Below are 12935 nucleotides of genomic sequence, written 5' to 3' on the forward strand. Positions count from 1 at the left end.
CGTCTATAATCGTTTTTGGTTGATTGTCTATTGACTTTTTTCCGGTGCACCATTTGTGGCCTTTTTCATTAGGTTGGTTGTTGCCGTTTCTCTCGGCCTTCTTTGGCTTGATTTCACTCCATTATTTTTAGCTTTGTAACCGTTAATAGTTTTTTTAATTAAAAAGAAAACTCATTTTTTTTCTATTTTGTTTCACATTTCATTGTCTCGTTTAGACTAATTGTTGAAAATTACACATTTTTAGAATTTATATTATATTGTAAAAAAGTACAGATAAAATAATGAACAAAAAATGTAAAAAAGAATAACAAACTGTTTTATTCCACTGTTATAGATGTACACCAGCCCAATCTCTACAACCGTCGATCTCAGAAATGCTACCACGTATCAACCATTGAAATAATCAACCCATTCAGACCCAAATTAATAGAATTATAATAAACGACAATGCAGAACAAATAAATTAAAACAAAAACAAGTGAAAAAAAAATCCCTAAGTCAAATGAACAAGATCCTCGAGAATCGTGATCCAAAAGCCTGTGAATAGCCCAGGAAAGCAAGAACTCGCTTTCTTAAGCCAGGAGGGCGGCGAAGAAAGTAGCAGCGAGAGCGGTTACACCAAAGAAGACACCGTTGGTGGAGGCAGCGGAGGGAGGAGGACCTTGGTCAGCTGTCGGCTCGGAGGCTGGAGTAGATGCGCCTTCTGGGGTGGGAGCAGGAGAGGAGGAGATTGAAGGAGAAGGTGAAGAAGTTGTTGGTGAAGGCGATGGGGAAGTGGTGGGTGATGGGGTAGGAACAGTTGAAGGAGCTGGGGATGGCGTTTGTGACGGTGTTGGGGAAGGTGTTGGAGTCGCCGCCGGCGGTGGTGAGGAGGTTGGAGGAGCTGAAGGTGAAGCTGTTGGGGGAGAAGTTGGAGCTTGAGCCATGCAAGAGGTGGCCAAAAGACCCAAGATCATTAAAACCTTGAACATTGTAGAACTCATCTTCCCAAAAGAAAAAAGAAAAAGAAAAAGAAACCCAACAGCTTTGAAATGAGAAAGAAATTGTCGAGATTGAGAGATTTTGGGAGTGAGGGAACTAAAAGAGAGGAAGGGACTATATATATATAAAAAAGGGAAGCAGAAAGTGGAAAGATGACAGACAGATAGGAGAGAAAGGAAATAATTAATCAAATCAAATCACTAATGTAAAAATATTCTTTTGGATTTGATTATATCAAGTTATGCAAAATGCAACACATTTATATGGAATTTACATTCATACATGCAAGCACATCATGAGCTAGCAGCTAAGCAATGTGTTGTTGGGTTCCCATTGTTTCCTCTGCTTTTCTTTGAAGTTTCTTTAACAATAGTGTACAAAAACTATTACCAACCATAAGGGCTATGATTTGGACATCGATTTTGTCTTTGTAGTGCATTTGAGTCAATTTTTTTTGTTTTTACCGCAACGATTAGGGTAATAAAAATCTTAATTAATAAATTAAAACATATTTATATTAATTTTCAATCAGTGTTTGTATGTAATAATTAGTGGAATCCATGTCAAAGTTAACAATTGATTTACAATAATATCACTTAAATAGCAATACAAAATACAATATGAAGTTTTACCCTATTATCGTATATGGATTGGTTGCTCAAGGTCGGTAAAATGTCACTTTCTTACCAATGTTTGGGGGGTTAGACAAATACTTTGAGAAAACCATTTTTGGTCGTTTCTTTCCTTCACGGTCTGTCCTCCGCGTTAAACTTTCAACAACTTCCCTAAAATAATGGTCGTATTATTACTTTTATACCCTCCTTTGAATATTTTTTCGGTCTGCTTATGAATGCGAAAAAGTCAAGATCCAAAGAACTTCATTTGTACACGTGGCACTACATGGGTGGGTCTTTATTATATTTTAATATTACCTCTAAAAGTTAAAAACTTTTTTAATACACCGTATACGCTTTCAAACTTTTTAATTTGAACATTCTTGAAACGATTCATTTTTCTTGGGCTCGAATTCATCTATACTTACTAGATTACGAATTACGTAATAAATATGTTGATTAGTAATATAGATAAAATTAAATAAAGTTTTAGTTAAAATGATAAAATCAAAATTTTAAATTTTACTTTGAAGTATCACTAGTTAATTAAGCTTTAACACGGTTAGATAATGAATAAAATATAATTATTTTACAAAATAAATTATATTATATTTAGGATGTCATTGCTTTTTAGTATATTTTATATAAAAATTTTATATACACATAATAAGATTTGAAGTTGAGGCATTATGTTTTCAACATCTTCACTTTAACTTTTAATTACAACATTATATGTTTTATATAAATTTTTATAAATATACTTATTATATAATTCTATTTTTATTTGAGTTAATCCCACCCATCAATTAAAATCTAATTCAATTAAAAATATCGAAACTTATTCCTTTATAACAAACATTACTATTATAGTAACCTAAAATAACATTAATAATATGATGGTGATTCCATCATTTAATAAAATTTGAATTTAAAATATCATGATATTTTTATTTTAATTTTATTATCTCAACTAAAATTTGATTTGTTTCTATATTAATTTTTATAAATATATTTATCATTTTAAAATTTTCAAATCTGAATGGGATATAATTTAATTTATTTTATCCACCTCACTAGAGGTGCTCATGGGCCGGGCGGCCCGGCCCGGTCCGATGGCCCGCCCGAAATATGGAAGGGTTTAGGTAAAAATATAGGCCCGAAATATGGGCTTGGGCAAAAAATGAGGCCCGTTTAGAAAACGGGCCGGGCCTCGGGCACCACTTTTTCAGCCCGGGCCCGGCCCGATATAATAAATATATTTATTTTTTTAATTTTAAAATACTTTTTTTAATTTTTTTAATTTTAAAATATTTTTAAAATACTTTTTTTTAATTTTTTTTAATTTTAAAATATTTTTTTAATTTTTTTAATTTTAAAATATTTTTAAAATATAATTTTAAAATTTTTTAAAATTTTGAAAATAAAAATGGGCCGGGCCGGGCCGGGCCCGGGCTTATGATTTTTTCCCGGGCCGGGCCTGGGCAAAATCTTAGGCCCATATTTCGGGCCGGGCCAAAATTTTTTATGGGCCCGGCCCGGCCTGGCCCGGCCCATGAGCACCTCTACACCTCACCATGTCTAATCCTATGTTTTCAGTACAAATGTCAAAATCACCGTGGCACTGATTGGGGATAACTTTCTAGTTTCTATGCATTAGATAATTCTATTGTTAGTTGTCGGATTTTATAGTCGGAAATAAATAATTTTTATAATTTAGTAGAGAAAATCATTCTATTATATAAGTATGAAACAATAAAAAATTGGAATGAAATTAGCTAGGAAGCAGGAGATAATTGGTGAGAGAGAAAGATTAAAAAAATTAAATAAAATAATTATAACCGTTGCAAATGGAAAACAACTAACATGTTCTAATTTGTGTGCGAAAATGTGCTTTGCCTTGATGTCGTGCTTTAAGACAGTGTAGGAATTTGATAAAAATGAGGGATTGGTGTTTGAAAAGACTGTTATTTCCGTTGCTTGGACGACAAGTGTGTTCGGCTGGCTATCTGAGACACGTGGTGAGCTTAGAAATGGAGTTTAGAACCAACCTCCTTTGTATGTTTCTTGAATCGGTTCCACGAAATCATGGTAACAGGCTTCCCATTAGGTTAAATATTTTTTACTAAATTATAAAGTAAAATTTGACTATTAAAATATATTTCAAACCTTTATATTTATTATATATTTAGAATTTAGTTCCTTTAATTTTTTAAATTTAAAAAATCACATCAAAATGTTAATATCATTAAATTATTCTGTTAAATTTACTGGAGTGACATTTTGAAATAAAAAAAAACTCTCACAATAACCATGTAACAATAAAAAAATTGCAATGGACGTGAATTTAATAGATCATTTTAACTGTGTTAACAACTCTTAAAGATTATGTAGAAGTATACCTTGCATTTCGATCAAACAATGTGTGACGCCGCAACGTAAAGAAGCTCTTCGCCTCAATGAGTAGATAATGTCATGATGAGAATAAAGCCCTCGTCTTGACGACATGACCATTCCTTGTCACGACGACCAAACGCCACGTCATGACGTGGTGACGTGCTCCTCAAGTTTCTCTGCTTCTTCTCTTAGTTAAACTCTGTTTTTAGTTTCCCATCTAAACTCTAATTAACCTAGTGATATTCTACTCATAAATGCTACGAATTTTAGCCTATAAATAGGCCTTAGTTACTCAAGGTTTTACGTAATAGAAATATTTAGATTGAGAGAATTTTGTTCTTTATTTTGAAGGGATTTTCTTTCGGGGTTTCGAGTTTTTATTTTGATTCTCTCCTTTTTTTGTACTATTCTATTATTATAGTGAAATCTCATTTTACTTGTAATTTTTTATCCTCTTTTGAGGAATTTTCCACGTTAAATTTGTATGTTGATCTTTTCAATCTCCTAGTTATTTTTCTTATTTGTTGCATACACGAGTTAATTTCTTACAAATTGGTATCATAGCTAGTTCAATTTTCGCATTTAACCCGTTCAAGATGGCAACATCAAGATTTCGTATTGATAATTTCGACGGTATCATAAATTTCAGTCTGTGGTAAGTTCGTATGTCAGTAATACTGATTTAGAGCGATCTTGAGAGGATCGTTACATAAAAGAAGCCCGCAGACATAGACTGGCCAGAATGAGATAGGTTAGATAAAAAAGCTCTATCCATAATTCAATTATATCTAACAAATATTGTCTTACAGGAGGGTTTGAAGGAGAAAACAACATATACATTATGGAAGAAACTGGAAGCATTGTATATGACGAAATCCTTAGCCAACAAGTTAGTGTTAAAACGTTTCTACACATTCAGAATGGCCGAAGGTGAGTCTATTAGAGCTTATATTAGTGAGTTTGTTACCATTTTAATTGACTTGAAGAATCTCGAAGCAGAGATTAGCGACGAGGATTAGGCTATGTTATTGTTATGTCTTTTTCCTTTTTCTTATAAAATTTTCAGGGAAACTCTGATTTATGGGAGAGATCATCCCTCATTTGGGGGTGTAAAGGGGAATCTGCTGAGCAAGGATAAACTCGACAATGAGTTAGATCCAAACAAAAGGTCAAATGGGTAAGCCCCAGTTCTAGTTGCAAGGGGCAGACAACAATTCAGAAAGCCAAATCAAAGCAGGTCTAGGGCGAGATCTAAATCTAGAAACTAAGACAAAGAATGTGGCTACTGCAAGAAGAAGGGCCACATCATGTTGGAATGCTACAAAACTCAAAATAAGTTTACAAAGGATGACGAAAACAATGAGAACGATAAGCAAAAAACTGAAGTTGCTGATACTAGTGCAGCCGAAGATAGAGGTGATGATTTCTTGTTAGTGTCGACAAGCAAAAGCTCCAAGCTTACTTCCGAATGGATCCTAGATTCTAGGTGCTCCTATCACATGTGTCCCAATATGGACTGGTTCTCCACATACAGTTTAGTTGAAGTAGAGTAGTGCTGATGGGGAATAATTCTCCATGTAAGATAATTGACATAGGAACAATTTTAATCAAAATGCACAACAAATAATTTGAGCACTATCAAATGTCAGGTATGTGTAAACTTTAAAATATATAGATATTTTAGCAGTATTTTATTTACAAATTATGCTAATTCTGAATAAATATATAACACTTTTTGTGGTTTTATACTCAATTTCATGATATTTCGTTATTTTCATGGGAATGTGTTAATTTAGTGAATTTTATGTTAAATGCATGTTATTTTACTATTTTTTGGGATTAATTGGGCTAAGGGAAAGGATGACAGAATTTTGGTTGCATTTGGGTCTTAGACAGGTGTAGGTTGAAAGGTTGATAGTGCAGTCACATGGTCTTCAAAATGGTGTTGATTCACAATGAATTCCAAGGAGGCCTAGAATTGCCTAAATTGGAGACCCAAAATCAATTCCACTTACCAATTTTTACTAGAAAATAAAATAGCAATTATCCACTACTAAACCTAGTAGTCCCTAAACACCCATTCAATTCCCAAATCTAATAGATTTGGCCCCAAGATTTAATGAATAAAAATGAGCACATTTTTCTCCTTGAGATAAGCCTTAATTGTCCACCTTACTACAAAAATAGCAATTAAAAACCATCACCTTTTGACCACCTATTGGCTGGCCATACATGGAGGGAACAAAGCCAACTACCTTGCTAAAAATAGCAAGGAAGACTCAGCTTTCCTCACACCAAGGGATGACATCACAAGGGAGAGGGATCAAGGCAACTTCCTTACTAAGTTTAATAAGGAAGCGATCACTCCTTCACCATACAAGGGATGATACAATCAATAAGATAATGAGGGGATTCATTTGCTATTTTTGGCATGGAAGGTTGAGGCATCTTCAACGATAAATAGGGACTTTATTCTCATTCACAAAACACACCACATGAGTTCACACATTAAGTTTTTAGAGAAAAATATTATTAAGTGTTCTTGCTTTACTTATGGCTTGCTAAACATTAGATTCCACAAAATAAGACAATCACTTTTCAAAATGAGAGCAGCTAAGAGGTTAACTTGAAGATGTCTAGATGATTTTAGCATAAAGACGAGGAGGAAAGCCATCATGGGAAGCCGCAAGGAGTAGTCACAGATAGCCCAATGCATTCAGCTGTTTACTCTTTTCATTGTGAAATGGTCATTGATGGCCCCCCCTCAGCTACTCCTTCTTACCTTTTTCTTTACTGTTAATTATTCTTTTCTATGTCGGGATTCAAGATTGCATATCATCTTTATGTTTTCAGTTTAATATGACATGACTTAATTTTTTTTACTCAAAATGGATATGAATCTTGATTTGAATTAATTGATATTTGTTTTCTGAGTATTCTGTGCAAATGATTATTTCATTTATTTAGGTTTAATTTATGATTATACTTGTCGACGTATGGCCAACAATTGTAGCATACTGAATTAACCATTTAATCTAGGAAGAGGTAATGGTTAGTTGATGAAAGACCTAAATGGTGCATATTATATCGATTTTAGAAGATAATTGTTTTATGCATAAACTGTGCAAATGCTCGGAAGGGTGATTTCTAGGTTAGTTTTTGATATAGGGATATGCTAATCAACTTACAAACATAATGGGACTTCGGGAGAAGCCTATACCTTAATCAAAATGGGTTTAATAATTTTTCATATTGCAACGAACCTTTTGTGTATTCTTTTTATGACTACCAATAAATTTTTGTTAAAGTGAAACATTCTATTTTTGTATATTTATGTTATGTTATATTATTTCTTGTGTTTATTTCCTGTTGTGATTATTTCTAAAAGATATGTTGTTTTATTTTGTGGGTATTTGACAACTTATTACATTTTTTTTTTTTAAGTTACGACTGTCATCAACAACTATTCTCTTTTCATTGTTTTCTTCCAAATTGATTAAAATTGACTTTGCAAATACTTTGTACAACAATCCCTGTGGAGACGAGACTCTTTTACTTACTACTTATTACTTTTACGACCATGTACACTTGCACGTAATCACGCGACAATAGTATGTACTCGACTTAAAGAAAAATCTCATCTTATTGAGAATTTTAGATTTTATTGGTTGCAAAATAGTTACTGAGTCAAATGGCTTAAACATTTCTGGAACGATGGAAATGTGCAAGTGTACACAATCGCAACAAGTAATAAGGTGACAAGTAAATGTCGAGTTATTATACCCATAGAGACTCTGTAGATTGCGCTAAAAAGGTGTCTCCTTTCAAATTACCACAAAGGTATTCCTTATCAGAGATTTTCCACAATGGCATTCCTTTAACAGAAACAACCATAAAGGCTCACTTTTATGAAAATTGGTGTTTTTAAAGATAGGGATTCACCTAAACTCACTGTCGTGAGGTATGCCCCACACCGCTTGGTACTCACCTAACCGTCCTTTAAATCTTTTCCATATGATGCCATAGCCCAGTCATGGTCTTACACTATATGGTCATTAGAGTGCCTTCGACTATATGGCACTCACCTAATCGTCCTTTAAATCTTTTCCATATGATGTCATAGCCCAACCATGGTTTTCAGAGTGCCATAGTCTTCAGAGTGCCTAGTACTTTGTAACACCCCCTAACCCCAAACTGTCACCGGAACAGGGTTACGAGGCATTACCGGACATACCAAGCAATTTAAAAATAATTCTTAAATAAATAACCAACCTATTAAAATAATTCATAAATTGTTATAAATTTTACTAATTGATTTCATTCATTTTTAGAAAAATTTTGGCAGCATTTCTGCTTATTTTTACATCAAACCCCCTACAATTTAAAGCCATATCATTTTCAAATATAACCAATCAACCAATTCATTTCACATTCACATTTTCTATTCTAAATATTTCTAATCAAACTCAATCAACATAATATCAATTTAAAATTTAACAAGGTAATAAATAAATCAAAATAGATAAACTTCTTTCATAATAATTCATAAACTTTTAATAGTAACATTTTTTTTAACCATTTATATTAAAACATAACAACCTTTATACACATCCTATGTACATGCCACATTACCCAAAGGAAAATATACATCACCAAAGTTATGCTGAAGTCGGGATTAATCTGGATGCTGAACCGGGACCTTTGACTTCTATCGACCTGCGCACGGAAACAACCGTACGCTGAGTATTTCATACTCAGTGGTATTACCATAATTCAAATTATAAAAATATTTAAACATGTAATGCATAATTTGTATATACAATTTAAATTCAATATCTCAACAATAGCAATTCATCAACCAATATCGTATATCCACAATTTAAGTTTGAACAAATCATGAACCTTAGGTTCATTTCTCAATCTCATTTCACATTTCAATTCACAATTCAACTTTTTCATATCATTTCAATAGCTCGTTTGACCAACTCGTTCGGTTTATCATTTCATCATTTACCCTATTAACAAAACTCGGACTTTGGCGGATACACGGATCCAACCAAACACACCGAATGGCACCCAAAGTGCCTCATCGGATAGTTCAAGCAATAGTTGACACCAGTGTCTCATCGGCAAAGCCAAGAAAGTTGGTACCAAGTACCTCATCGAATCTATCCGAAGAAATATAGTGACACCCAGTGTCTCATCGACTCGAGGTCGAAGTATCCCTGAACTCTTCCAATCCTATGACATGCCAACTATATCCGACTCAGCCCGACTAGTTAATAGGGTATTTAAATCACATATAATCCCAATTCAATCACAATTTCTCACACTTTCAATTCAATCATTTTTCCACCTTTCAATCAATAATTAATCCGCAATTCACATATTTTCACAACTCAATACATTTCCATTCAATTTAATATCGGTCACTATTCAATTTAAATTCACTTCCCACTTTCAATCAACAAACAATTCAAATATTAATTCATATAAACTATTCAATTTAATTCCCACTAATAATAATAATAATAATAATACTAATACTAATATTAATACTTACCTCCCATTTCATTTACTAAACACATAAATTAAAATTTAACATTTAATAATAATAAATAACTTGAATTATAGTAATACAAACCGTAAATCTCCCGCTTTAGTCCTCGATAGCTTTCCCTTTTTCCTTTTGATGCCAATGCCTCGGGTTCTTTGTTAGCTACGAAAATAATAATAATTTATACTATTAATTTCAACACTAATTATGATAAATAATTAAATTTCTATTCAATTTCTTCATTATTCTCAATTTAATCCTAACTAAATTCACTTACTTTCCTAATTCAATTCACACTCTATTTCTATTCAAATTTCATCCAAACTTAAATTTAACTATTAAAATTTCAGCATATTTTCCTAATTTCAAATTTTCCCCAATTTAGTCCCTAACACATAAAACTTATAGTTTCTTTTATAATTTAATCCTTTTATCAATTCTAACTTGAAATTTATTCAATTAAATACCTAATTCAACAATTTATTCAACATGAATCATGCTTAAAAAACTATAAACTTCCAAAATATCAACTTAATTTCATCAAAACTTTGTTTTAAAGCTTTTAAAACATTAAAATTAAGAAAAAAGGCTAAATTGACTTACCAAATTAAATTCCAAGCTTTAGAAACCCTATTTCCCCTTTTTTCTTCTTTTTCTTCTTTCTCCCCTGTTTCTTCTCTGTTTCGTCACTTCTATTCTGTTTCTTTCTTTTCTTTTGCTTTGTTTTTATTTCCTTTTATTTCATTTACTTTATATAATATTAATATAATTTATTAATAACCATTTAATTAATTAATATCTTTTAATTATAATACAAGTGTATATACATATTTTATTACATTTGTACAACTTTATTACCATATATTTGGCACCATTTGATTTATTTCTTTTATATAATAATCATATAATATAATATAATATAATAAATTTATTATATACTTATTTATTAAGAATATATATATAATATACATATTTTAACATATAAAATCTCGATTTTTATGCTTATGTCACTTTGAAATTTGGCAATTGGCATAATTGCCTATTTAGTCCCTATTATTTTCTTTTAATCTATAATTAAACTTTCACTTCTATTGCAATTTAATCTTTTTTGCTAATTACTCATAATTAAACTAAATTCACCTATCCAAAACCTACTTAAACACACAAATAGCCTCGTAAATATTTCTAATAATTATTTATGAACTCAAATTACTAAGACGGAGGCCCGGTATTATACTTTTCCGATGCCCGTGAATTTTGGGTCATTACATACTCACCCATATTATTGGAGAGATAAGGAAGGTAAGAGAATGAGAAATAAGGCTGTGAGATTAAACGATCACATTTGGGGGAATTGGGAACAATGTCATTTGTTATACCATTCATAGTGCTTGAACATTTTTGATCTTATCTTTTTTTGAATCCATACCGACCTAAGCCTTAGAACATTACAAGCCACTAAGCCCTATATGACTTTAACATCTCCGTTTACAAATCAAAACTTATGGAATCCTATTAAAAATGAATAAGTCAATTTCTTTCGTACATAGATACATCATATCTTTATTTCTTATTTTGGTGGACTAATGTATAAAAAATTGATTTTCATAAACTACCTGTACTTTTGTTGGCTCTGTAACTTTTTGAACTAAGACGATTTAATCTCAAACCTATGAGTTTACAATGTATCAATTAAAAGTTGTACAATAAAAGAACTTGGTACATAATGCATGCCCATTCATCAAATGTCAATTAAATTCATTGTTCAAGAGTAATCGTCTTTTTGCATGTTTTGTGTGTTTGCTCGAGGACAAGCAAAGAATTAAGTGTAGGGGAGTTGATCTGTCACAGATTGATGTGTCAAATTGGGCCCTGTTTGTCACTTAACGAGCTATTTTTTAGCAATTTATATATTTTTACTTAGTTTTCGTTTTTAGATTTAATAAATGAAATGTTGTTTTTTTAACACTTTTAAGACCAAAAATGACCAATTGTGCCATGGGGAACCTAACAAGTTGATTAAGTGTTGTAAGGAGTCGACAGTGACCTGGACGTGAAGAAAACAGCACCTAGAAGGAGGGTATCGTGATATCGAAGCATGGAAGTTGTGATACCTCTGACAGTGCTAAAATGAAGAGAATAGAGGCCACCTACAGTGGTATCGCGATATTGAGACCCCCAAGGCTCCAAATTTCAATTCAGACATAGGTATCGCGATATCCCAAGATGTTGCAACATTTAGTCTTGAATGTTGCAACATCTTGCCTAATGCAACAACAAAAAATAATTGAAGGGGTAGTTTTGTCCAACAGCCGCGCCAATAAAAATTAAGTGCCCAGGGGCATTTTGGTCCAAAAGTTAGGGTTGAAATAATCTATTTAAAGCCACTTTTGTCTGAATCGAAAGGAGGAGCTTTTCACTTTTTTATCATATTTTTCTTTAGTTTTAGGTTAGGGTTTCTTTTCTTTTCTTTTTCTTTTCATTTTTAGTTTAGGTTTTCTCTTTTCTTTTTAAAGTAGATTTCATAGTTATTAGTTAACTATGTTTTTGTTGTAGTTTAGTTTTATTTACATGTTAAGACTTTAAAATTTCTTGTAATTACTCATTAACCATTACTTAATGCTATTTCAATTTTCTTTAGCTTTAGTTGTTAAAGACTTTACCTTTAATGTTTCTTGCTTCTTGCCTTACTTTTAGTTGTTCATCTTTACTTTGCTTTTAGTTTACTCCATTAAAATCCAATCTTTTATCTTTATTTTATTACGTTTGATGCTTATGGATATCTTAGTTGTTTCTTTCACGTTTTTTAGCTTTAATATGGTAATGGGTGACTAAACCCTAAGAGGTTAGTTGATAGAGATGTAGGTAAACTACAATCTTTGGACCAAAGACTAAATAATAACAAATTGGACTAAATCGAATAAACTAAGAACTTAGGTAGTGACACCCCTAAGGGAATGTCAAGATAAAGTGAGACCGGAAGGTAATCTTGTTGCACACCCATTCATTAGACCCGGATTAACCACTGAGGTTGGAAGATAAATCAAACTTAATTTGTCTAAGTCGGTAAAATTGAAATTGGAAGATAAAATAGAGCTACTTAGTAATTTATGCGATTTAAGTTCCTTGTCCAAGATTCGGTGAATCACATCGAAGTTAACCAACCCCTGTTTGTTATTTTCTGGATAATCACTTATTTTTACATTTCTTGCAATTTAGTCTCTAGGAGAGTTAATTTAGAAATTGGTGTTAGAAATCTCTGTTTATGCTTTGTTGTACTATAACAATTAGTGAGTAGCTAGCTAAATTCCTTTCTTGCAAGTATTTTTTTAATAAAAATCATTAAATTGCCAACTTTGGGTTAGATGCTTGGAATACTTCGATGTTCC

General features: G+C 32.0%; 1 protein-coding gene across 1 annotated transcript; it reads right to left on the bottom strand.

Moving 5' to 3' along the window:
* Nucleotides 1-295: 295 nt before the first annotated feature.
* Nucleotides 296-1188, bottom strand: LOC105763543 (classical arabinogalactan protein 4). The gene has a single exon (XM_012581779.2). The coding sequence runs from the start codon at nucleotides 981-983 to the stop codon at nucleotides 573-575; it is 411 nt and encodes a 136-aa protein (XP_012437233.1). The 5' UTR covers nucleotides 984-1188; the 3' UTR covers nucleotides 296-572.
* Nucleotides 1189-12935: the final 11747 nt, after the last annotated feature.

This window comes from Gossypium raimondii, chromosome 12, assembly GCF_025698545.1.
Source record: "Gossypium raimondii isolate GPD5lz chromosome 12, ASM2569854v1, whole genome shotgun sequence".
Taxonomy (NCBI): domain Eukaryota; kingdom Viridiplantae; phylum Streptophyta; class Magnoliopsida; order Malvales; family Malvaceae; genus Gossypium; species Gossypium raimondii.